This window comes from Salvelinus sp. IW2-2015, unplaced genomic scaffold (assembly GCF_002910315.2).
Source record: "Salvelinus sp. IW2-2015 unplaced genomic scaffold, ASM291031v2 Un_scaffold1322, whole genome shotgun sequence".
Classification (NCBI taxonomy): domain Eukaryota; kingdom Metazoa; phylum Chordata; class Actinopteri; order Salmoniformes; family Salmonidae; genus Salvelinus; species Salvelinus sp. IW2-2015.
The window spans coordinates 218,904-244,377 of NW_019942841.1; the positions used below are offsets into that span (position 1 = coordinate 218,904).

Below are 25,474 nucleotides of genomic sequence, written 5' to 3' on the forward strand. Positions count from 1 at the left end.
GCTTCTGGCTGCTCACTGTATGCAGAGATACTTTTGAGGAGATGGTAAACTCCATTGGAATCGTATTACCGCCTATTGTGTACGTTGCCCAACTATGGCAATGCGCGATGCATTCTGGACGCTATCTCAAAAAAAATCTAACATTTGCATGAATTTCGTCAACAAGAATCAYAACATTTCAAGTATTTTCCAAGACGGTAGATACGTTACTTGCTATCTGTAATATTGTATAGCTTTGGAATCGTGACATTGCGTACTTTCGYGGAAAATAGGCACGTTTCTCGACTCATACCCTGACTTTGAGAAGGAATTTTGTGACGATTAGTTTAGCAACCATGTGACGCAACATGACAACGTGAACACGATTGGTCGGCAGTCTGCTGGGTGTCCATTCAATGCCAAATGGTATTCCTATCTCCACCTTTCTGTAATATCTCTGCTGTAGATATATTGACAGGAGACCGCGGGGACAAAAACACTGTAGGCAGTGCAGAAAGGACGAGAGAAGGCTGCTGGAGCCGTCCAGAAGATTTTATTGTTTTGCATTTTAACTAACAAGGCTTTTCGGCAAACATATATCTTTCCAACTTCAGCTACAGTGATAGCTAAGTTTGGAAAGGAGAAAGGGGAGTTTTGGAGTGCGTTTATCGAAAATTCAATGCACCGAGTATCGCCTGCATCGAAAGCCTGTACAAAGGGAAATAAATATTGACTAAATTATTTTGAGAAAAAATATTACAAATGGATAACGCGGGACCTAAGAAACGTTATTGTGGTAGGTCAATTTTATATTTTCAGTGCTTTTAAAAGGACTCATTCAAATTGAATATTTGATTAAGTATTGATAACTGCCGATCTATTGACCATAGTTGTTCTGATATCAACAAGAATCTCAAACATCATTTCCCTTGCAGAATCTGTCCAATCGTTCTTCACATCACCAACGTTCCTTATTTACCTTGGACATGCCCTCTCCACATGGGTATGTGAATCAAAAGTAGCCAATACAAAATGTCACAACCATTGTAAACCATTAATTTAAAATAATGTTTAGGGAGGCTATCACCCTAATTACTCATCATAGGTGGAGGGTCATTTGACAAAATCTTATAGCTTATTTGTGTTTTAGAATAGGTACACACGTAGGGAATATATATAGGCTATTTCCCATCTCTTTGGGTACATTTTGCTTGGGGATTTTTTTTTTTTTTGATCAAGTCCAATGGCACATCAGTGGACACATGGATGGTTCCATATAATGTGCGATGGTCTATACAATATTTATTATGTCAGGGTATTTCTAAATCAGGTAATTGCATTATTAAGGTCATGTTTCTTTTGTGTACAGTTCTTGACAGTAGACCATTATACATTTATATAGGATAGCTTTATATAGGCTCGATAGTAGGCTAGGATCATGTTTCTGCAAGCATTATCCATATACTGTAGCCCTACTGTGCAGTACATTTTAACAGCTGGTTGCAACCTGGTCTCAGAGCATTTCTTTTTATTCTGTACATAAATCCAAGACACTCCATTTAGTATAATATGTTACGTTTCGTATGGTGTGTATTCATTTGTGGTAGTCCAGCACCCATTTCATATGATATGTTGCAAATTACAATTCATATTATATGTTACGGATTAGAAAAATTTACAATGTTACAAATTTGCCAAACATACTATATGGTATTAATTTGGAAAACGTATGATATGTTACGAATTCTAGATAGATGGCTAACGTTAGCTAGCTGGCTAACGTTAGCTAGGTTAGGGGTTAAGGTTAGAGTTAAGTTTAGGAGTTAGGTGAAAGGGTTTAAAGGGTTAAGGTTAGGGGAAGGGTTATCTAAAAGGGTTAGGGTTAGCTAACATGCTAAGTAGTTACAAAGTAACAAAAAAAGTAGTAAGTAGTTGAAAAGTTGCCTGTGATGAGATTCTAACTCACAACCTTTGGGTTGCTAGACATTCACATTATACACCCACCCATCCTACTTTTTTGGGTGCCTTAAGTAACCAGCTGTCTGATGTAACCATACCAAACGTAACATATCATAATAACTTTAGTGTGCCAGATTGACATTTTCTATGTTACGTCTAAGCTATGAAACCAGGTTGCTGGTTGAAACAACAATGTAACATGCATGTATTTGTAGGGAGATCGTATGTGGAATTTCGCTGTAGCTGTATTTCTGGTGGTGCTGTATGGCAACAGCCTCCTGCTCACGGCTGTGTACGGACTGGTGGTGGCAGGGTCAGTCCTGCTGCTCGGAGCCATTATCGGTGACTGGGTGGATAAAAACCCCAGACTCAAAGGTATGTAGCCATAAGTAGGCCTACTCTACAGTCAGTGTTTCTGAACAGAACTGAATACACAGAACATGAATAAGCAATATACAGTCTCAAAACATTAGTAAATCGTTAATTTTGTTTGGGATTAGAACTTTTGGTCTTGGTGATTTACTCAGAAATCAATTGTTTATGACCAACCCTACATCTCTAATGCTTGTCCTCTAATTTGATAGTGGCCCAGACTTCACTGGTTGTCCAGAACTGTGCCGTCATTCTGTGTGGGATCCTCTTGATGGTGGTTTTCCAGTTCAAAGAACAGCTCGCAGAGTTATATAATGGATGGGTTCTGGTAAGATTCCATTGCCTCAACTCTCTCATACTGTCATTTTAAACTTAGAATTGAATGGTTATGCATTTACCCATTTGATAAGTACAACGTGACCTTCGTCTAATATGATCTATAATTTAAAACAACCTTTACATATCAGTTCAGCCTCTGGACAGCAGCCTAGGCTACACATTGAATAATGTCTGAAAGCTTTCTTCACTGTGGCTTTGAAATGAGCTACATCAGTATTTTACACTCAGACCTCAAGTTCACTCAATTACCTCACATTTGAAACAGAAAAAACTTTGGACAGGGTCTTGCCTGAGTAGCGATCAAGGGAAAATTGTTTAATTCTTAAGATTACACAAAGATTTGCCAGGAAACATGTTTGGCTTCTTGAAGGGGCTCGTTCTTTTGGTTGAATGTGTAGATCGGGTCCAAATGAGCAGATTTAAATTACATTGTACAGCAAGACTTTGTCCCATGGAAGAAATGCTGTGCCTTGTTTTTTGTTAATAAAATAAGACTGTTGCAATAGCGAGTGTTASAATCTGCTGGCTACTACACTATCAGGATCATGAAAGTGTCTCTAACGTGGTGTATTGTGGGACAAGTCGTGTTTTTGTGAAGGGGCCCTTGGTTTTTGAGAGAGGTGGTTGCTGTAAGTTCTCTGGTATGTGTGTTTCTGGAGATGGGGGAGAAACAGAAGATTGAGTGTCTTGTTCATGACTGTGTAGTCAGCAGATTTCCTCTAGGGCTGTCATGTGAGGTCTCGAAATGCTGCCTAACCAGTTGAGCCAATCCATCTGTATTCCTCTGGCCAGAACAGCTGCAAACATAATATACACAACAAAAAACAGCAGGCCTGTTTGTTTCACTCTTACACTGGCTGATGGCTGTTAAGCATTGTAGTGTTAGCGGTTTCTAGATTAAATGTGCTAAGCTGAACAATAGTCGTTTTTTCTCGTTGTTGTCGTGTAAGTGCTAGCTAGACACGAAGAAGTCCACAGGGGCCGACAAACTGGAGCTGGCTCTGCTTACCAGCGCAGCTCCCCTCATCGCTGGCTCAATAACCCATATTTGAAATTGTTATATTGATTTCGGGAAATGTTCCAAAAGTATGGAAGGCTGCTTATGTGCTGCCGCTCCAAAGGGTGGGGACACTGGTGTTCTTGATAATTATCGTCCCATATCTAGGCTTTGGCTACGATTCTTTAATCTTTGGTAAGTGTACAACTTCGTTCCTTTTATCTGAGAATTGTATTCTGAATGTACATCAAATCAGGCCACAGTACTATTACTGCAACCACATTAGTTGTAAATTATATTGTCAATGTTTTAGATGCCCAAATTAATTGTGCTGCCCTGTTTGTGGACTTGTCAAAAGGCTTTTAACATAGTTGATCATTCTATTTTATTGAACAAGTCCTGGGCACTGAAGCCTGCATGTGGTTTCAGAACTCTCTCAGTAATAGAACTAAGGCTATTGTGACCAAGTTTCAAATCTGGATTACTTTAAGTGCATGAAGGGGTACCCCAGGGTTTGATTTTGGAGACACTATTGTTTACGCTGTATGTAAATTACATTGAAAATACTGTGAAAAATAGTAATACATTTTTATGTTGATACAGTATTGTACTCTATTGCACAATCTGTAAATCAAGCCTTTTCACATTTGCAATCTGATTTCCAAGCACTACAGCAATCACTCCTGGATCTTAAATTAGTACTCAATGCAAACAAAACAAAATACATGCCATTTTCTAGGTCCCATAACTTGGACTTAAGTGGCCTTGAAAGTACTAGCCTGAACAGAACACAAATTGAATGAGTTCCCTCTTATAAATATCTTGGTATCTGCCTAGATGATAAGTTGGCATTTTTAAAACACGTTACTGAGCTGGTAAAGAAGTTGAAGATCAAAATGTGATTATTTTCACTCCGGGCTCCAGAGTGGCGCAGCGGTCTAAGGCACTGCATCTGTGCTTCAGGCTGCACTACAGACACCCTGGTTCGAATCCAGGCTGTACCACATCCTGCCATGATTGGGAGTCCCATAGGGCGGCGCACAATTGGCTCAGCGTTGGCCGGGTTTGGCCGGGGTAGGCCGTCATTGTAAATAAGAATTTGTTCTTAACCGACTTGCCTAGTTAAATAAAAAGGTTAAATAAAAGAGAAAGAGCATGTGTAATCTTTTGATAATAGGAAGGAAGTTGTCTAGGCCATTTACTGTATGTTTGTTTTAGATTACGGGGACATAATCTACATGCACGCAGCAGCTTCCACACTTAAACCTCTAGATGCTGTTTTCTATTGTACCCTTAGATTTATCAAAAGGTGGGTTGGGTCTCTGTATGTAAGAGAGCAGCATTCCCTTTGTTTATTTGCAAAGCGCTCCTGTAGAAACTTCCGATGTTTCTGACACTCGTACTGCATTTTATTGTTTTGACCTTGACAAGAGCACAGGATTGCATAGTGCTAGAGGGTCCAAAGGTGGCTTCTGATTTAGGTAGAGATGCTTATAGTTTTTATGCTCCACAGATGTGGAATATGTTGCAAGGGAGGCTTGAATGCCCTTAAGAGACTTTAGAGCAATAGTGGGGGATGTTCTAAGTGAAGATATATATTTTTTTTAATGATCATATTTTGCATTCAAGTGTGTGTTTTGTATTGTGCAGGGCTCATTTGAAAGAGACTTTGTCTCCATGACACCCTGTTAAAATAAAGATGAACACATTTTAAAAAAGAAAGTAAGATCACATGTTGAGGCCAAAAATATCACACTGGAAACTTTGTCCCTGTTTCGATTTTTCAAAAGTAAATTTATAAAGTAAACTTGTATGTTTTGATTTTTACCTAAGCGATCAATAATGTATTGTTTTCTTGGTTTTCAGACATGCTGCTATATCTTGGTCATCTCCATAGCCAACATTGCTAACTTGGCCAGTACTGCCATGTCCATTACCATCCAGAGAGACTGGGTGGTGGTTGTGGCTGGACAGGACAGCAGCAAGCTGGCAGGTCAGTCTCCATGGGAAACCATCCCAAATCGATTGGCCTCATGACCTGGCATTTATCTCCTTGCAGTGGCGTGACTTTGAACCCAACCAAAGCAAATCACTAATTGTTATTTTAGAACTTCCCCAGTTTCACCTTGGTTTACAAACGCTATCAAACAGATTAACACAGTAAAAATGCAACACTTCCGAACATCTAATCTCAAATTATTTTTTTCACAAGCCATAAAGACCCACAGTTCACAAATAACCAGAGCTGGGTGCTACAGTTTGCTTATCAGCACCATTGAAGTAATTTAACCTTCAGGAAATCTATAAAAATCCCTGTCATATGAATTTGCTTTTCCTGTGGACAATGGACAATAAAATTATTCTGCGCTTCTTCAATAGACATGAATGCCACAGTACGGATCATCGACCAGCTAACAAACATCCTGGCGCCTATGTTGGTGGGCCAGATCATGGCTTTCTGCTCCAACTTTATTGGCTGCGGCTTCATCGCCGGCTGGAACCTGTGCTCTATGTGCTTGGAGTACTGTCTGCTGTGGAAAGTCTACCAGAAATGTCCAGCACTGGCCATGAAGGCTGGCAAGAAAGAAGACTACCAGGAACTGAAACGACTGAACTCCCCAAAAGGTATGTTCTAGTCCTCCAGTTCTCTGAAACATCAATGAACATCACTGATAGATATCATGTCTTAACATCAGTGTTCTTGGGAAATATTGCAAAAAAAAAAAAAAAAAGTCACCAAAATAGATATGTTTTTGAAAGAAAGACTAAATGCTGAGATGTGGGCCCGTATCAACAAAGCGTCTCAGTGTAGGAGTGCTGAGCTAGGATCAGTTTTGCCTTATAGATCACAATGAATGTCTTGATTGAAGCTCAATATTCAATTAAAATCTCCCTACCATCATATCTAAGCCAATGTGACACCAATCTCTATGAAACTTTGCAAATCAACTTGGCGATACAAAACACAACCCCCACCTCTCATCATAAGCAGTCCGGTCGTTACCGAGAATCACATACCGGATATAACAGGGTCCTTAACATTAGGGAAAAAAATAACATTTCTTGCCCCGACCTAGCTCAATATCTATCTAGGCGTCAGATAAGAACGAGACTACAGTGTCCATAAAGTGATCATTAGACTTGATCATCACCTTTCGGACTGAATATGTTTGTAGGGGCAACAGTTTTGATTACATTTATAATTTAAAAATATATATAATAAATAAATAAATAGCTCACGTGCTCATTTCTGTCCATTAAGAACCAACAATGCCCTACCCTTTTGTAGCATTTCTGACAATGCCAACATCTTTTTTAGTCGACGCTCAGTGTTCTAACACCTGGTCTGTTGCTCGGCAACAACACAGCTGCTTGCACCAGGGTGCCAATCATAAGTATTTGAACAAACCAAGGCTACTGTAGATGGCTAGCCTAATGTTGGCATTCAAGTGGAGGTTAATCAATACAGTGGCTTGCGAAAGTATTCACCACCCCTTGGCATTTTTCCTATTTTGTTGCCTTACAGCCTGTAATTAAAATTGATTTTTGGGGGGTTTGTATCATTTGATTTACACAACATGTCTACCACTCTGAAGATGCAAAATATTTTTTCTTGTGAAACAAACAAGAAATAAGACAAAAAAAACTTGAGCGTGCATAACTATTCACCACCCCAAAGTCAATACTTTGTAGAGACACCTTTTTCAGCAATTACAGCTGCAAGTCTCTTGGGGTATGTCTCTATAAGCTTGGCACATCTAGCCACTGGAATTTTCCCCCCATTCTTCAAGGCAAAACTGCTCCAGCTGCAAGTTGGATGGGTTCCGCTGGTGTACAGCAATCTTTAAGTCATACCACAGATTCTCCATTGGATTGAGGTCTGGGCTTTGACTAGGCCATTCCAAGACATTTAAATGTTTCCCCTTAAACCACTTGACTGTTGCTTTAGCAGTATGCGTCGGGTCATTGTCCTGCTGGAAGGTGAACCTCCGTCCCAGTCTCAAATCTCTGGAAGACTGAAACAGGTTTCCCTCAAGAATTTCCCTGTATTTAACACCATCCATCATTCCTTCAATTCTGACCTGTTTCCCAGTCCCTGCCGATGGAAAACCATCCCCAGAGCATGATGCTGCCACCACCATGCTTCACTGTGGGGATGAGGTTCTCGGGGGGATGAGAGGTGTTGGGTTTGCACCAGACATAGCGTTTTCCTTGATTGCCAAAAAGTCCCACATGCCTTTTGGCGAACACCAAACGTGTTTGCTTATTTCTTTCTTTAAGCAATGGCTTTTCTTCTGGCCACTCTTCCATAAAGTCCAGCTCTGTGGAATGTACGGCTTAAAGTGGTCCTATGGACAGATACTCCAATCTCCGCTTTGCCGCTCCTTCAGCTCTATCTTTGGTCTCTTTGTTGCCTCTCTGATTAATGCCCTCCTTGCCTGGKCCGTGAGTTTTGGTGGGTGGCCCTCTCTTGGCAGGTTTGTTCTGGTGTCATATTCTTTCMATTTTTTAATAATGGATTTAACGGTGCTCTGTGGGATGTTCAAAGTTTCAGATATTTTTTTAATAACCCAACCCTGATCTGTACTTCTCCACAACTTTGTCCCTGACCTGTTTGGAGAGCTCCTTGGTCTTCATGGTGCCGATTGCTTGGTGGTGCCCCATGCTTAGTGGTGTTGCAGACATCGCGGTCTTTCAGAACAAGTTTGTGTGTGTATATATATATATATATATATATATATATACAATTATTATATATATATATATATATATATACACTGCTCAAAAAAATAAAGGGAACACTAAAATAACACATCCAGATCTGAATGAATGAAATATTCTTATTAAATACTTTTCTTTACATAGTTGAATGTGCTGACAAACAAATCACACAAAGATTATCAATGGAAATCAAATTTATCAACCCATGGGGTCTGGATTTGGAGTCACACTCAAAATTAAAGTGGAAAACCACACTACAGGCTGATCCAACTTTGATGTAATGTCCTTAAACAAGTCAAAAGAGGCTCAGTAGGTGTGTGGCATGCTCCTGATGAGGTGGCGATGGTCTCCTGAGGGATCTCCTCCCAGACCTGGACTAAAGCATCCGCCAACTCCTGGACAGTCTGTGTGCAACGTGGCGTTGGTGGATGGAGCGAGACATGATGTCCCAGATGTGCCAATTGGATTCAGGTCTGGGGAACGGGCGGGCCAGTCCATAGCACAATGCCTTCCTCTTGCAGGAACGCTGACACACTCCAGCCACATGAGGGCTAGCATTGTCTTGCATTAGGAGGAACCCAGGGCCAACCGCACCAGCATATGGTCCACAAGGGTCTGAGATCTCATCTCGGTACCTAATGGCAGTCAGGCTACCTCTGGCGAGCCCATGGAGGCTGTGCGGCCAGCTAAAGAAATGCCACCCCACACCATGACTGACCCACCGCCAAACCGGTCATGCTGGAGGATGATGCAGGCAGCAGAACGTTCTCCACGGCGTCTCCAGACTGTCACATGTGCTCAGTGTGAACCTGCTTTCATCTGGAAGAGCACAGGGCGCCAGTGGCGAATTGCCAATCTTGGTGTTCTCTGGCAAATGCCAAACGTCCTGCACGGTGTTGGGCTGTAAGCACAACCCCCACCTGTGGACGTCGGGCCCTCATACCACCCTCATGGAGTCTGTTTCTGACCGTTTGAGCAGACACATGCACATTTGTGGCCTGCTGAGAGTCATTTTGCAGGGCTCTGGCAGTGCTCCTCCTGCTCCTCTTGCACAAAGGCAGAGGTAGCGGTCCTGCTGCTGGTTGTTGCCCTCCTACGGCCTCCTCCACGTCTCCTGATGTACTGGCCTGTCTCCTGGTAGCGCCTCCATGCTCTGGACACTACGCTGACAGACACAGCAAACCTTCTTGCCACAGCTCACATTGATGTGCCATCCTGGATGAGCTGCACTACCTGAGCCACTTGTGTGGTTGTAGACTCCGTCTCATGCTACCACTAGAGTGAAAGCACCGCCAGCATTCAAAAGTGACCAAAACATCAGCCAGGAAGCATAGGAACTGAGAAGTGGTCTGTGGTCACCACCTGCAGAACCACTCCTTTATTGGGGGTGTCTTGCTAATTGCCTATAATTTCACCTGTTGTCTATTCCATTTGCACAACAGCATGTGAAATTTATTGTCAATCAGTGTTGCTTCCTAAGTGGACAGTTTGATTTCACAGAAGTGTGATTGACTTGGAGTTACATTGTGTTGTTTAAGTGTTCCCTTTATTTTTTTGAGCAGTGTATATATACACACACACACACACACACACACACACACACATACATACATACATATACATATATACATACACTGAGATCATGTGACACTTAAATAAAGTCCACCTATGTGTAATCTAACTAATTATGGGACTTCTGAAGGTAATTGGTTACACCAGATCTTATTTAGGGGCTTCATAGCAAAGGGGGTGAATACATATGCACGCACCACTTGTCTGTAGAATATTGTTATAACTTCTTATGGCTGCAATCCCGGTAACGGGATGATATGACAACAGCCAGTGGAAGTGCAGGGCGCCAAATTCAAAAACCAGAAATCTCATAATTAAAATTCCTCAGACATACATGTGTCTTATACCATTTTAAAAGGTAATCTTGTTAATCCCACCAAAGTGTCCGATTTCAAATATGCTTTTCAGTGAAAGCACTACAAACGATTATGTTAGGTCACACCAAACCACAATAAGCACAGCCATTTTTCCAGCGAAAGATAGCACTCACAAAAAGCAGAAATAGAGATAAAATTAATACTAACCTTTGATCACTAACCTTTGATGATCTTCATCAGATGACACTCATAGGACTTCATGTTACACAATACATGTATGTTTTGTTTGATAAAGTTCATATTTATATAAAAAAAATCTGAGTTTACATTGGCGCGTTACATTCACTAGTTCCAAAAACATCAAGTGATTTTGCATAGCCACATCGTTTCAACAGAAATACTCATCATAAATGTAGATGATAATACAAGTTATACACATGGAATTATAGATATACCTCTCCTTAATGCAACCGCTGTGTCAGATTTCAAAAACTTTACGGAAAAAGCAAACCATGCAATAATCTGAGACGGAGCTCAGAACAATAGCCAAATTAGCCGCCATGTTGGAGTCAACAGAAACCAGATATTACATGATAAATATTCCCTTACCTTTGACGATCTTTATCAGAATGCACTCCCAGGAATCCTAGTTCCACAATAAATCGTTGATTTGTTCGATAATGTCCATTACTTATGTCCAAGTAGCTACTTTTGCTTGCATGTGTAGTACACGTTTCCAAACGCTCGCGCAGATGCAGGCAAACGTCGGACGAAAACTTAAAAAAGTTATTACAAGTCGAATAAACTGGTCAAACTAAGTAGATAATCAATCTTCAGGATGTTGTTATCATATATATCCAATAACGTTCCAACCGGAACATTCCTTCTGTCTGTAGAAGTTATGGAACGCAAGGCGATATCATGAGGATTGTGCGTGACCAGGAACTGGCAATCTGCCAGACCACTGACTCATTCCCCTCTCATCCGGCCCCACAACACAGTATAAACTTCATTCAACGTTCTACCGACTGTTGACATCTAGTGGAAGGGGTAGGAAGTGCAAACAGATCCATATATTACAGGGAATTGAATAGGCGATGAGTTTAGCATCGACCAGCCTCAGAATTTCCACTTCCTGTTTGGATTTTTTCTCAGGTTTTTGCCTGCCATATGAGTTCTGTTATACTCACAGACATAATTCAAACAGTTTTAGAAATTTCAGAGTGTTTTCTATCCAATACTAATAATAATATGCATATATTAGTAACTGGGACTGAGGAGCAGGCCGTTTACTCTGGGCACCTTTCATCCAAGCTACTCAATACTGCCCCTGCAGCCATAAGTTATTAAAAAATATATATATCTTCACCTATTTGGACTATTTTGTGTATATCCATTACATGAAATCCAAATAAAAACCAATTTAAATTATAGGTTGTAATGCAACAAAATAGGAAAAACGGCAAGGGGGATGAATATTTTTGTAAATGTAAACAGATTTTTTTAGCTAGCTAAGATTAGGTTGCTTGTCCAAAGTCCAGCATCTAGCCTCTACAGCTAGCAAACACCAGTCAGCTGAACGCTAGCTAGACAATGAACAGGCAAAGAAAGGTAGCTAGCCAATTTTTTTTGTAGCTAGCTAACATAGTTATCTAGCCAGCTGTAGGTCTTCTCAAACTCTCAGGTTGGAAGGGGTGTATCGCTGCACAGCTATTTTCAGGTCTCTCCAGAGATGTTTGATCAGGTTCAAGTCCGGGCTCTGGCTGTGCCACTCAAGGACATTCAGAGACAATGCCCGCAGCCACTCCTGCGTTGTCTTGGCTGTGTGCTTAGGGTCGTTGTCATGTTGGAGGTGACCCTTCGCCACAGTCTGAGGTCCTGAGCAGGTTTTCATCAAGGATCTCCCTGTACTTTGCTCCGTTCATCTTTCCCTAGATCCTGACTAGTCTCCCAGTCCCTGCCACTGAAAAACATCCCCACAGCCTGATGCTGCCACCATCACCATGCTTCGCAGTAGGGATGGTGCCAGGTTTGGCACCAGGCCAAATAATTAAATATTGGTTTCATCAGACCAGATAATCTTGTTTCTCATTGTCCAAGCGGGCTGTTATGTGGCTTTTACTGAGGAGTGGCTTCCATCTGGCCACTCTACCATAAAGGCCTGATTGGTGGAGTGCTGCAGAGATGGAAGAACATTCCAGAATGACAATCATCTCCACAGAGGAACTCTGGAGCTCTGTCAAAGTGACCATTGGTTTCTCGGTCACCTCCCTGACCAAGGCCCTTCTCTCCCGATCGCACAGTTTGGCCAGGCGGACAGCTTTAGGAAGAGTCTTGGTGGTTCCTAAAATTCTTCCATTTAAGAATGGAGGCCACTATGTTCTTGGGGACCTTCAATGCTGCAGAAATGTTTTGGACAATTCCKTCGACCTCATTGCTTAGTTTTTGCTCTGACATGCACTGTCAACTGTGGGACCTTATATAGACATGTGTGCCTTTCCAAACCTTATCCAATCAATTGAATTTACCACAGGCGGACTCCAATCCAGTTGTAGAAACATCAAGGATGATCAATGGAAACAGGATGCACCTGAGCACAATTAAAGAGTCTGAATACTTTATCAGTTATTTTTTATAAATTTGCAAAAATATCTAAACCTGTTTTCGCTTCGTCATCATGGGGTATTGTTAGTAATTGATACATTTATTTTTATTTTTATCCACTTTAGATTAAGGGCTGCAACAAAATGTGGAATAAGTGAAGGGGTCTGAATACTTTCCGAAGGCACTGTATATCTTTTTTTTGCATGTTTTGCGTGTTATTTTGGCATTAATACGTGTCACATCAGTTTGCAAACAACGTAAAAAAATCATTGAGTTAATAAAGCCGCATACAACTAAGGTCCCTTTTTTGCTTTCTTAAGGTAGCTCCAAAATGCATGCGTTTCAGCGTAGCACAGTGCTGTCTGTGATGGTGGGGCAGCCAGCAGAAAATACGGAGCATAGGGGTTGGTAATGTTCTCTAGTTGCGCCGTGATTGGCTCAGTGTTCTGTCAGTCACGGGGACACCACATCACCTCAAAATCTATGGGTAGAGCTTAAATTCAAGCCCCTTGGGTGCTGATATAGAGTTACATTAGAAGTGCCCACCCAAGAAGGCTCAAGGTCATTGGCCATAGATACAATTACGTCAAATCACATATCTACAGTAGCTTTGATTGGTTTGACAATGTCAACATCATACTTTCAAAATCTTAGCTAGCAGTAATCATCATGAATGAAGTCGACAATCTCCTGGCAAATCGTTTTCAATCCTTGTCATGTGGAGAGAAATTATAGGTAAAACGTATCAGTGCTCATCGGCCATTGGACATAAACATTACACAAGTTGGAAATCGCAAATGAGTGAAACAATGAGAGGTTTGGAAGGAATCAGTGGCTAACTTCAAGCATTGCAAAGTAATCACTAGCCTGCTATTCAGTGGAGTGGGTGTGTGGTCCAAGTCTGGGTTTATGAATCTCTTTTCCAAGCTTAAAAGGATAAACATTCAACATTGGCCATGATGTCAATCCAGCATGATTTCTGCCGCGCTCAAAACAACTGGAAACTCGTAACTGGGAAATCGGACTCGCTGCTCACGGTAATTTGCATTGTTAGTGCTAGCTAGTCAATGAGATGCATCACTTATGTTTACTACCGAACTAGCTAGTTAGGTAGCCAACGTTACATCATCCAGACTGTACCACAACTCTGTTGATAATATATCCAAGCAACATTCTTCACAAAACTTAGCAAGCTAGCTAAGTAGGTTCAAAGCCAATGCCAAACTTGGGGAAGCTAGCTACCCAACAATGCATGCAAAGGGCATTGCAAAACTAGCTAAGGCTACTCCATAGACCAAGTTATGGTAAGACGAGGTAGACAGATTTCAGACAGGACAAACACTTCAGTTAGCTATGCTACTTTTCCTCGACTAAGAACAACCAAGAACACTACACAAACCATAGGCAAGAAAACAAATAGCTTTGTAAACAGTAAGCTAGCTATGTTGAACCGCATATAGTTGATGGTTGAACCCCAGACGCACATGTAAACAGAACCTCCGTTCAGTTGTGCACTACACGTGTGGAAATGCATGCTTGCATCAGACAACTTATCAGACTCGACTGACCGCATCGCTGTTTCACACATGTCAAATAAATTCCAGCTCCGGCATACACTCCCTCTCTTGCCATTATTATAATCCACATTTGTGCTGACTGATCAACAGTGTCAAGTTACTTTTCAGTGTGTTCCCAGAAAAGTCACTATCCACAGGTAAAAAGTAGTCAGGGGGTGCAAGTGCTGTACCCGGTGCACCCAGGTAAAACTACATCAGAATAATTTCTTGCTTGTGTCCTGCTGCGTGCAGTCAAAAGACAATGAAATGCTTGCTAACTTGGTTAGCTATGTCATTAAATTGAGTGTTTTCAACAAATCAACTGTTTTAAACTGTCTTTTTACAAAGCAAGAGAAACTTTCAATCAGTACTGAGTGAATGAACAAAATAATTTTGGAACAAACGATTCGACTGTCCATTTTTTAAATGGTCTGTCGAAGTCAATATGTTAAGACTAGGGTTCATAGTGTAATGGTTTTTCGTAGCAGTAGGTTAGGATAATTAGGCTAAGGGTTAGCGGAAAATGCTCTCCTAACCTGCTATAAAAAGTAACTTGTATCGAAGTGCCGTGGTTTTAGGGAGTCCTGTCCGTGGACAATGAAATCAAGGCCAGTGCAGACCGCACCAAAAAAAGATGTCGTAGGTTCCCTTTGTGGGAAGTAAAAAACAAGTAAAAAACTGGAGTGGGGTCTGGAAGGCTCTCCCTCAGTCATCCAATTTATTCAGTACTTTGAGAGTCACTTACAGGAACTGGTATGTGCTTATAATGTAAAGCAGCTGTCGATATTCACCCCCACTCCCCTTTTAAAGGGAGAATCCATACGTTTAGCATAAATGCAAATAGACAATAGCCAGGGCCCGGTTTCCCGATAGCGATGGAACTTAAGCTTAAGAGCGTTTAACAATCCATCGTTTCTATAAACGGCCAAAGAACTTGCATGCATTTCCCAAAACACCACGTAGGGAGAACTTTCAACAAGTGTGTAAGAGCATGTCAATATCCTAATAGGATCGAAAGAAAGGCTGTGCTGCTCTCAGATCAGCGTTCTCCATTCAAACGGATCAGCTCCTGGAGAAAAATGATCACCTATGGCTGCAAATAATTAGGCGGCTTATTCCAATGCTTAGGCTATGCACTGAATATTTAGGCTATGCACACGAATGACACATTGTGAATGTTAAGCCTACAAATCCATGAAATTAAGACAAATTAGATGGCTTACAATTAGCAAAATATAACTCAATTGAACATGAAATTGATTTCAATATATATATATATATATATATATATAGGCCTATGTACTCATTTATTGCTCATTTTAAGGCAGTCATGTTTTTTTTCTTTTTACCCTTTGCTGGTTTATAACAATTGCAAAGACATTGGCAACTTTGTACTGTAGTAAGCTTCGTTCTGAAGTTATCGGTGGTCATAGAGATAGATAAACACCTTGATTCTATGTTTAGCTGAGAATCTTGTGTGTATAAAGTGACACAAGGGCAAAAAAAAGCATCCAACAACCCAGTTAGCTGTTCAATGAGTGGTCAGAGGCCATCTGTAAATAAGCGTTTAAGTGCAATTTCAGTAACGATCGGAGATTTAACGATGCGCCTACAAAGGTTCTGATGATGAACTTAGCCTTAAGATGCTTTTTGGAAACCGGGCCCTAAATTGAGACACATTTGATTTKACATTTTAAGTGCAAATTACATTTTTGAAAGACCTTTTGCATGTGGAAATGTTGTAGAAATGTTGTATAATCACCGTGAGAGAAGTAGGGATTGGTCTTAAAGAAATTCATGAGCAGCACAATGCCTACTCCACCCATGCTCTACCAAGGTTTTCCAGCCCGCAGCTTTGACCTATTACAGTAGCTATGTTGCTCTATTGTACTTCAAATAATGCGTATGCAGGTTGCTTAAGATTCAAATGGACAGATCCTAGGTCAGCACTCCTGCTGAGACACTGTGGATACGGGCCCTGATCTGTGTACAGTTGTGTGGCCCAAAAACTCATGTCTATCTGCTCTTCTTCCTGTGGTCTGCAGAGCTAGAGAACGGCCAGGGCCCAGTGGAGGGCTCCCAGCTCATGAACGAGACTGCTGTCGTCAAGGCTGACTCTCCCAGGAAGACTGGCTGCTGCTACCAGATGGCGGAGCCCCTACGCACCATCCGCGATGGCTGGGTGGCCTACTACAACCAGTCCATCTTCTTCGCTGGCATGTCACTAGCTTTCCTCTACATGACAGTGCTGGGCTTTGACTGCATTACAACAGGCTACGCCTACATGCAGGGCCTCAATGGCTCTGTGCTCAGCCTGCTGATGGGYGCCTCAGCCGTGTCGGGCATCTGTGGCACGGTGGCCTTTACCTGGGTTCGCAAGAGCTGTGGCCTGATCCGCACAGGCTTCATCTCGGGTGTGGTGCAGCTCTCCTGCCTAATGCTGTGCGTGGCGTCKGTCTTCGCACCGGGCAGCCCCTTTGACCTCAGTGTCTCGCCATTCCAGGACATCTATAGCCACCTGACTGGGAAGAGCAGCGCCCTCCCGGAGGCCGCCTACCCGGCTAGCGTGCTAACCATCGATGGTCAGGGTATGCTGGTTAACAGTTCGACCGTGCCGCCCACCGAGGAACTACCGCCTCTGCAGTCCTACATGTCAGTCAGCCTGCTGTTTTCTGGGGTCATTGCTGCTAGAATTGGTGAGTTACTCGAAAGTCCACATTGGGAAAAGCGCTCAATGAGTGCTACTATGTTAAGTTACGCTGGCACAGAAGTTCATTGTTTGAGGAAGTCTAAAACAATGCATCATTGCGTAGCGCATKAACTTTGTTGTATAAGGCAGGGGTTCCCAAACTTTGAGGCGGGGACCCCTTTTGTGATAGCAAATTCATCAGGGACCCCCTCAAAATCAGAACACAACTCCCATCTTTAGAGTGCGATAAAAATAGCATACAAAGAGTTTTACTATGACTGCTGCAGTGCATGCATGGCTGGACTAACCAAGTCTCGGGCCCTGGGAAATAAAATTTGAAAGACCCCCTCTTCCCAGCGGAGAAAATGGTGCAATTTTGCAGCTAATTTCCTGCAACTCTACACATTTTGCCATGGGGTAGAAAGAACGTTTTGCAGTTTTAAAGCTTAAAATTACAGTGCATACATGTTCAAAACACAAAAAAAAGGAAATACAAGAAGTACTGAGTTGAAAATGGAGTAACTGTGGATCCCTGTGAGCCTCCCAGGCCATCCTTCTAAGGGTAAATTGTAGATTAATATTACATTGTATTGCACCCTATAAACTTCTTCCACAGACCCCACATTTGGTTATTCTGTTTTTGCTAGAAATATTTATTTATTTAAAAATGAAAAATAAGAAATTGAGATCAGACCTCTCCAGCTTAGGAACCACTGGTATAAGGCAGCAGCCACCACTTGGCGGGAAGTCGGCTCCAGATCCGGTGTTAATGTCACCATAGAGAAATATTGCCAGCCTTTGATGCCAATATAGTCTGATAATTAGTAAATCATTCTGATTCTTTTTTTCTATTGCTTTTATGTGGCCGTAAAAATGCCATTCTGAATGACTGCTGTGCCGTCATCCCCTCTGCAGGTCTATGGTCCTTTGACTTAACCGTGACCCAGCTCATCCAAGAGAATGTGATCGAGTCGGAGAGGGGACTGATCAACGGCGTCCAGAACTCCATGAACTACCTCCTAGACCTTCTGCATTTCATTATGGTGATTCTGGCGCCCAACCCAGAGGCCTTCGGCCTGCTCGTCATCCTCTCCGTCTCATTCGTGGCCATGGGCCACATAATGTACTTCAGGTTTGCCTTTAAGAGCCTCGGGCGGCGCCTCTTCCTCTGCTTCTCTCCAGAGCAGCAGACTCAGGCCCTCCCCGACTCTCCCTCCTCGCTTCCCACCACGGTGTAACCCATTAAAGAGACTCTTTCCCTGCTTACAGCTCCGCCTGCAGTACACAAATACTCCCTTCTCCTCCAGCCCCCTAGCCATCAACCTAAACATGCTTGTGGCCCCGGCAGGACTAATGTATTTACTTCTGCGCCTTACCCTAGCAGGTGCTGTCCTTTGTCATTGTAGATAGCATTTGCCGTTCGCTGAGGGAGAAGGGTAGTGCGGCCGCAGACATAGAGAAGGAGTCTCAGACAAACAACCCAGATCATAAGTGTCACAAAAAACCACTTCCCTACTTCCAATATTTAAATGTAGCCGTCTTGTCATGCATTCAGCTTAAAAGCTAAACTAAGGTGGAAAATTGCAGGTATTGCCACTTGCAGTTACTACGRTTACAGCTGGGTACTGCTCAAGTATGTGCTAGTGCTGTTTGCATCTCATTACAGCTCTGCATCAGCCRTGGGATTCTTATATCCGCTTTCAAGCCATTTGTTTCTCAGTAGTTTATTGGTGCTATAAATCATTCATGCTAGCATTTCAGTTATTTCAGCTTTAGTAATTAATTCTTTAGATGATCGGTTCTTGCTCATTTCTCTTTAATACATGGTTATAAGGGTTATGCAAATATATTTATTCAAGGAGCGCAAATACTTATGTTTATCTATACATGGAGTGTACAATACATTAGGAACACCTGCTCTTTCTATGACGGACTGACCAGGTGAACATTACGATCCTTATTGGTGACAACTGTTAAATCCACTTCGAAGACAGGTTAAAGAAGGATTTTAAGCCATGAGATAGAGACATGGATTGTGTGTGTGCCATGGATGGTGAATAGGCAAGACAAAATATTTAAGTTCCTTTGAACGGGGTATTGTAGYAGATGCCAGGTGCACCGGTTTGAGTGTGTCAAGAACTGCAACGCTGCTGGGTTTTTCACGCTCAACAATTTCCCGTGTGTATCAAGAATGGTCCACCACCCAAAGGACAGCCAGCCAACTTGACAACTGTGGGAAGCACTGGAGTCAACATGGGCCAGCATCCCTGKGGAACGCTTGACACATTGTATAGTCCATGCACCAACTAATTGAGGCTGTTCTGAGGGCAAAAAGGGGTGCAACTCAATATTAGGTAGGTATTSCTAATGTTTTGTACACTCAGGTGTATATTCTCAATGTATCATCACTATTGTCTTTCTCACCCATGGTGGTGCTAATGTACTAGCTATAGCAACAGCTGGAAAACTGTGCATTCACATTAACAACGCTCTCAATTACCAAAGTGGACCTTCTTATATAGCTTAAAGGAAATGAGGGGAAAACCGATTTGTTACATTTGTTTGAGCATTCCAAATAATTCTTTGATGTGAAGTGACAGTGAAACTTGTATAAGCTCATTAACGCTATTGTGTACACTTACGATCTCGATCCCCCTCCCCCCCGCCGCAATTCTCTTAACTATAGCATAACAATGTAAACTACTAGTTATTTGTCATGATTGATTTCTACAGCACCTTCAGAAAGTATTCACACACCTTGTCTTTTTCCACATTATGTGTTACAGCCTGATTTTAAACTGAGATTGTGTTCCTAGCCTACACACAATACCCCATATCGTCAGTGGAATTGTTTCACATTTTTACAAATKAAAAATGAAAAGCTGAAATGTCTTGAGTCAATAAGAATTCAACCCCTTTGTTATGGCACACCTAGATAAGTTCAGGAGTAAAAATGTGCTTAACAAGTCACATGGACTCACTGTGTACAATGAGTTTAACATGATTTTTTWAAATGACTAACTCACCTCTGTACCCCACACATACAGATAATTTTAAGGTCCCTCAGTCGAGCAGTGAATATCAAACAGATTCAACCACAAAGACCAGCAAGGTTTTCCAATGCCTCAAAGAAGGGCACCTATTGGCAAAAATGTAAAGAAAAGCAGACGTTGAATATCCCTTTGAGCATGGTGAAGTTATTAATTACACTTTGGATGGTGTATCAATACACGCAGTCACTACAAAGATACAGGCGTCCTTCATAACTCAGTTGCCGGAGTGGAAGGAAACCGATCGGGGATTTCAGCATGAGGCCAATGGTGACTTTAAAACTACTAGTTTAAATGGCTGTGATAGGACAAAACTGAGGATGGATCAACAGCAATACGAACAAAATTGACAGTGAAAAGGAAGCCTGTACTGAATAAAATATATTCCTAAACATGCATCCCGTTTCAAACAAGATACTGCCAGAAAATGTGCCAAAGCAATTCCCTTTTTGTCCTGAATACAAAAAGTTGTTTGGGGGTAAATCCAATACAACACATTAAAGTACCACTCTCCATATTTTCAAGCATAGTAGTGGCTGCATCATGTTATGGGTATGCTTGTAATAGTTAAGAACTGGATAGTACAAAAAAGAAACGGAATGGAGCCAAACACAGGCAAAATCATAGTGGAAAACCTGGTTGTCCGCTTTCCAACATACACTGGRAGATGAATTCACCTTTCAGCAGAACAATAACCGAAAACACAAGGCCAAATCTACAATGGAATTGCTTACCAAGAAGACAGTGAATGTGGCCGAGTTACAGTTGACATATCTAATTGAAAATCAAAATGGCAAGACCTGAAAATGGTTGTCTTGCAATGATCAACAACCAATTTGACAAAGCTTGAAGAATTTTGAAAATAATAAAAATGGGCAAATGTTGCACAATCCAGGTGTGGAAAGCTTAGACTTACCCAGAAAAACTCACAGCTGTAATCGCTGCCAAAGGTGCTTCTACAAAGTATTGACACAGGGGTATGAATACTTATGGAAACTAGATATCTATATATATACTTTTAATTTTGTCATTGTGTGGTATTGTGTARATGGCGGAGAGAAAAAAAGTAATACATTTTGAATTCAGGCTGTAACAATGTAGAATAAGTCAAGGGGTATGAATACTTTAMGTGATTGTACTATGTCCATAATAATGGCTGAGCTCCTGCCTCCCCACTTTGAGGTTAACTGAAGGACTTTTAGTTTCCTGGCAGGACCATGATACCGAGCCATCATTACGCTAAGCTCTGCCACAAAACGCACACACACAGCGCAATTGTAAACCCAGACACTRGGTGAGCATGAAAAACCGTACCACCTTTTTCCTGTGGGCGGCTTTCAAAATCCCTCCCAAGTTTACCTGTGATTTTCCCCTCTTCCCCCCTTAGTCTAGCAGACCTCCCCACCCCGTGTTCACTTGCCAGAGTAGAAAGTCAGCATCTTCAGGTTGTCTCAGCTGGCCAAGGACTGCCATTACACCAACCAGGTGGTTGCCAGGCAGAACTGTAGGTTTGKAGCTCTTGGAGCTCTCCAACACCACTAAAAGGTTTGCAGAAGCCTTTTTTTTTTATGTGGTTTGACTCACTAATACTCACATGTTCACAATAGACTATGGTTATTACCTCTGCCCATGAAAACCATGGCTGAGATTTTGTAATGAAAATATTAGGATTGGTGCAGAGAATAGCCATGGCACTATAAGAGAACAGTGAGGCCTTTCTTTACATCTGCCTACAAGAGCCTTTTAATACACCGCCCAGAGCTAGAGTCGGAMAGAACTGCGGGTTTGTGGAACTGCAGCTGGTGTTCTGTAGAGAAATGCCAGGAACTGAGCTCTATGTTGATGTTTGGCATGGGTTACCCCTCAAATGGAAAGTAAGCACATTCTCCAGAAAATGTGTTTAACATTTATTCAGGAATACTTCAGACAAGGCAATTTTATATTTTTCATATAACAATCGCCGTCAATTGATATATACTATTTGATACACTGTACTGGATGTACATTTTTTGTAGTTGAACATTGTCAGATTGTTGTCTTTAAATGTTGGTCTGGTTTTTAAATGTTTTTATATAAGTGTTAACTTCTCAATTAGCAAATATATGTTTTCTGAACGATTTGTGAAATTTCTCTGCCTCGTGTTTACAAGCAATGCTCTCATGCATAATAGTAATGGGATTTTTTTGTTGATAGTTACAGATCACAGTATACATTTTTTTTGCTACTGTTTGTAGTGTACACTAGCGCTGGTCGGCTGTACCTGCACCAAAACCCCGATATTTTTCATTCTATAGCATCTTTWWAAMASMGMGMSMMMAYRTTTTCAGGACTTATTTCCCTGACAGATCAAAACKAGTTGTTTTCTCATGCTCTCGTCTCTCTGCAGCAGACATAGTGAGCCATTTGTTTGGAACATCAAATCTCAATACATATAGAATCATGAGAATCGCAATACATATCGTATCGGCACTGAAGTATCGTGATATCATAAGGTTCCTAGCAATTCCCAGCCCTAATGCATAAACCAAGAAAATCATGAGTACACTGTTCCAATGGACCATAATATGTACTGTCCATAMTCTCCCATCATTGTTAAATACAGAAAAAGCATCGTTAGATAATCTGTTTAAAACAAAATATTGAATCATTGTGAAATCATTATGTAATCACAGCTTTCAACATTCGAGGAKTAAATTGAGATGTTTGTATGCAATAATTACATCACACTCCATTGAAGTGGAGGACGGTTATACARCTTGTATTGCATGAGTTCTGAAATAAATAAAAAAAGTCTTTACACTCTGTCTCGTTAGTGTTTTATGTTATCACAGGAACCAATTCATTGTACTGTATAAGAAGACTGCAGCCATTTTAAGAGGCCCCCTCAGTCAGTTCCTAGTCCCAGTTCTCTAGCTCTGGCCAGGCCGCCACTGTGCAGGTTCACATTCCACAGGGGTTTGTCCCTAATCTGCCCCAGAAGCTCCTTTGACAGCCAGTGTTAAATGGACTGACTGGCTAAGCTGAACTGTATGATCTAGACCTGTGTGCTTGCAGGCGAAAGACAAAGAGTGACCTGGTTTCCCACAACATGAGTGACAGATTGGGCAGAACAGACCCGTGTGGCCAGTAGATCGACTGGCTTTTCTGGATTTGCATCAGCGCCGCCTGTCCCCCAATTGCTCACAAGCTCTCTAAGAGGCCTAGTGCATTATATTGACACACTCTACCCAACAGTTACAAACGCTCCTCCTTGCCTTGAGGGTTTAAGGGGAAAAGTGCACTTTAAGAAGTCCAATGTCTACTTAAATTAACTAAGACTCCAGATAAAACAGACATGCAGAAGATTTGAGTTTGTTTCCTCAGATAATGTCACGCTGATCTTAAGAAACATGAACATACAAAAAATAATCTTAATAGTTCCGATTTCTTTCATAATTCTTTCTAAATKAACCCCTTTTTTAAAATTAGGAGCACAGTGACCTATGGCCCGACATTRCCGATAGCACCTTAAAAACACAACAGGCTTTCTACCCTCAGTGGTTTCTATTCTGGTTAAATGGAATCAGGTTTACAGTCCCAGGTGATATTGGGTCACTAACACGCTAAACATACCTCACTGACTAAACATATCATTTTGGGCCAATAGGGAAACCAACTGAGGGTGACCCAGTTTCTGCTGAGGCAGACCTACGYACGCTTTGTCAACTTGAGGAACAGAAAAATGTGACTTGGTCAGTTTTAAGTTCCTTGYCAGGGCTTGGAGCTCATTCTACCTCTAGGAACTACAATTACATCCATGAATGTGTATGCCAGCAATCTTGACACAATGAATCACAATGACACTATGAATAACATTGATTGACTCACTTATCAAAGTCCAGCTAGTGCAATCTGCATAATAAACAATACTGCATGGTAGGCTTGGGCAGTATACTGGGGTATTTGGAAATAGCCAGGGGATGGTTTTTCCAATACCCTTTAAAATAATTTATTTGAAGTTTTTYGCTACATTTTTATTTTTGTAGCTACTTTAGGTAAATAGCTGCAGTCAACTTGTGCAATACRTTAGGAGATAAAGCAGATYGCGTTCTTTATTTCACCTGTGACATTATGAAGCATACAGTAGTTCCCCAGAACAGTTGAGSCAGTCACCTGTTTGTTTGTTTGTAAATAGCGCAACCGTAGAAAATGGGAGCAGGTGAGTCMAGCTGTGGTATTGACAAGGATTGCATTTTATATTGAAAGTCAAGAGTTTTTTTGCTTCACAGAAAATACATTAGTGCCACATGTCTGAAAATAAATGAACTTTCAGATGACAACAGAAGCGCMACGCTATTTGGCAGGCAGACATACAAGTAAATGAGCTTACAATGAAAAAGCAAGGTATTTTTGTAAAAAAAAACAATGCATGGCCGTCAAATTTCTAAATGTTTATCATAGAAAGAATGTAGCCATCTACATTTCCGAATGTTTTGCTTAAAGTTMATCTTTCATTTTACCAGAGAAAAGTAGGCTGGYTACACTGAGAAAAGTACCAGAGAAAAGTAGCTACACCGTCAGAGCATTGACTATCAGTGATAGATGAGAATTCATGAACGGCATTCTGAATGGAGAAGTGCAACTGAARCACAAAATGTCTGACACCGAGCAGAAATGACAATAAGAAGCATTTTAGATCTGACTTTAGAAAACACTGAAAGATCTATGACTTTTTCCTGTGTGAAAAACGCAGAATCTCGCAACCCCTAAATTTAATTTGCTAGTTATCTAAGTAASTGGCTGAATTAATAATGTGAGGGTGAATCATAGTGTTAGCTTTCTGCAGTGTTTGAGAAGTCAAAGCCCTTTGGATKAGTTATCTGTAGGCTAGAGCCAGTGGTGTCTCAATTTCCTTGTGTTTTTCTCCTCTCAGTTCTCGGCCTGTCTGCTGCTCCTCCCCCACTCTTTTTCAAGCAGAGCAGGCAGGCTCGTTGCCGTAGCGACCAGTACTGTTCTTGCTTCATACAAGCATGCCTCAAAACTTTGTTCATTTGAGCAATGTCTTTCGTTTACATTCGCTTGTAAAAGTCCAAACTCACAAAAGGACATTCGGTAAGTCCTACCTATACACGTATAACTTTATGAGCTGGATTGCCTGTCTTTGGCATTTCATTTATTTTTGTTTGCGCTTGTTAGCATATCTAGCTATGGAAATGCGCTATTACTTGTGCTAATTTTGTTACCATTCTGGTAATAGACACCCAATTGGCTTTTTTGGCGCCCTCTTGTGTACTAAGCCGATAATAAGTAAATCTCGGGATGAGAAACGGTATGACGAT

The 25,474-nt window shown here is 41.4% G+C and overlaps 1 protein-coding gene across 1 annotated transcript; it reads left to right on the forward strand.

The window, feature by feature from the left end:
* The first annotated feature begins 474 nt into the window (after positions 1–474).
* Positions 475–18,952, forward strand: slc40a1 (solute carrier family 40 member 1). Its single transcript, XM_024137855.2, has 8 exons — positions 475–775; positions 915–982; positions 2,154–2,313; positions 2,523–2,638; positions 5,513–5,639; positions 6,026–6,271; positions 16,463–17,113; positions 18,022–18,952. Exons 1-8 carry the CDS (start codon positions 742–744, stop codon positions 18,342–18,344), a joined length of 1,725 nt encoding a protein of 574 aa, XP_023993623.1. The 5' UTR covers positions 475–741; the 3' UTR covers positions 18,345–18,952.
* Positions 18,953–25,474: the final 6,522 nt, after the last annotated feature.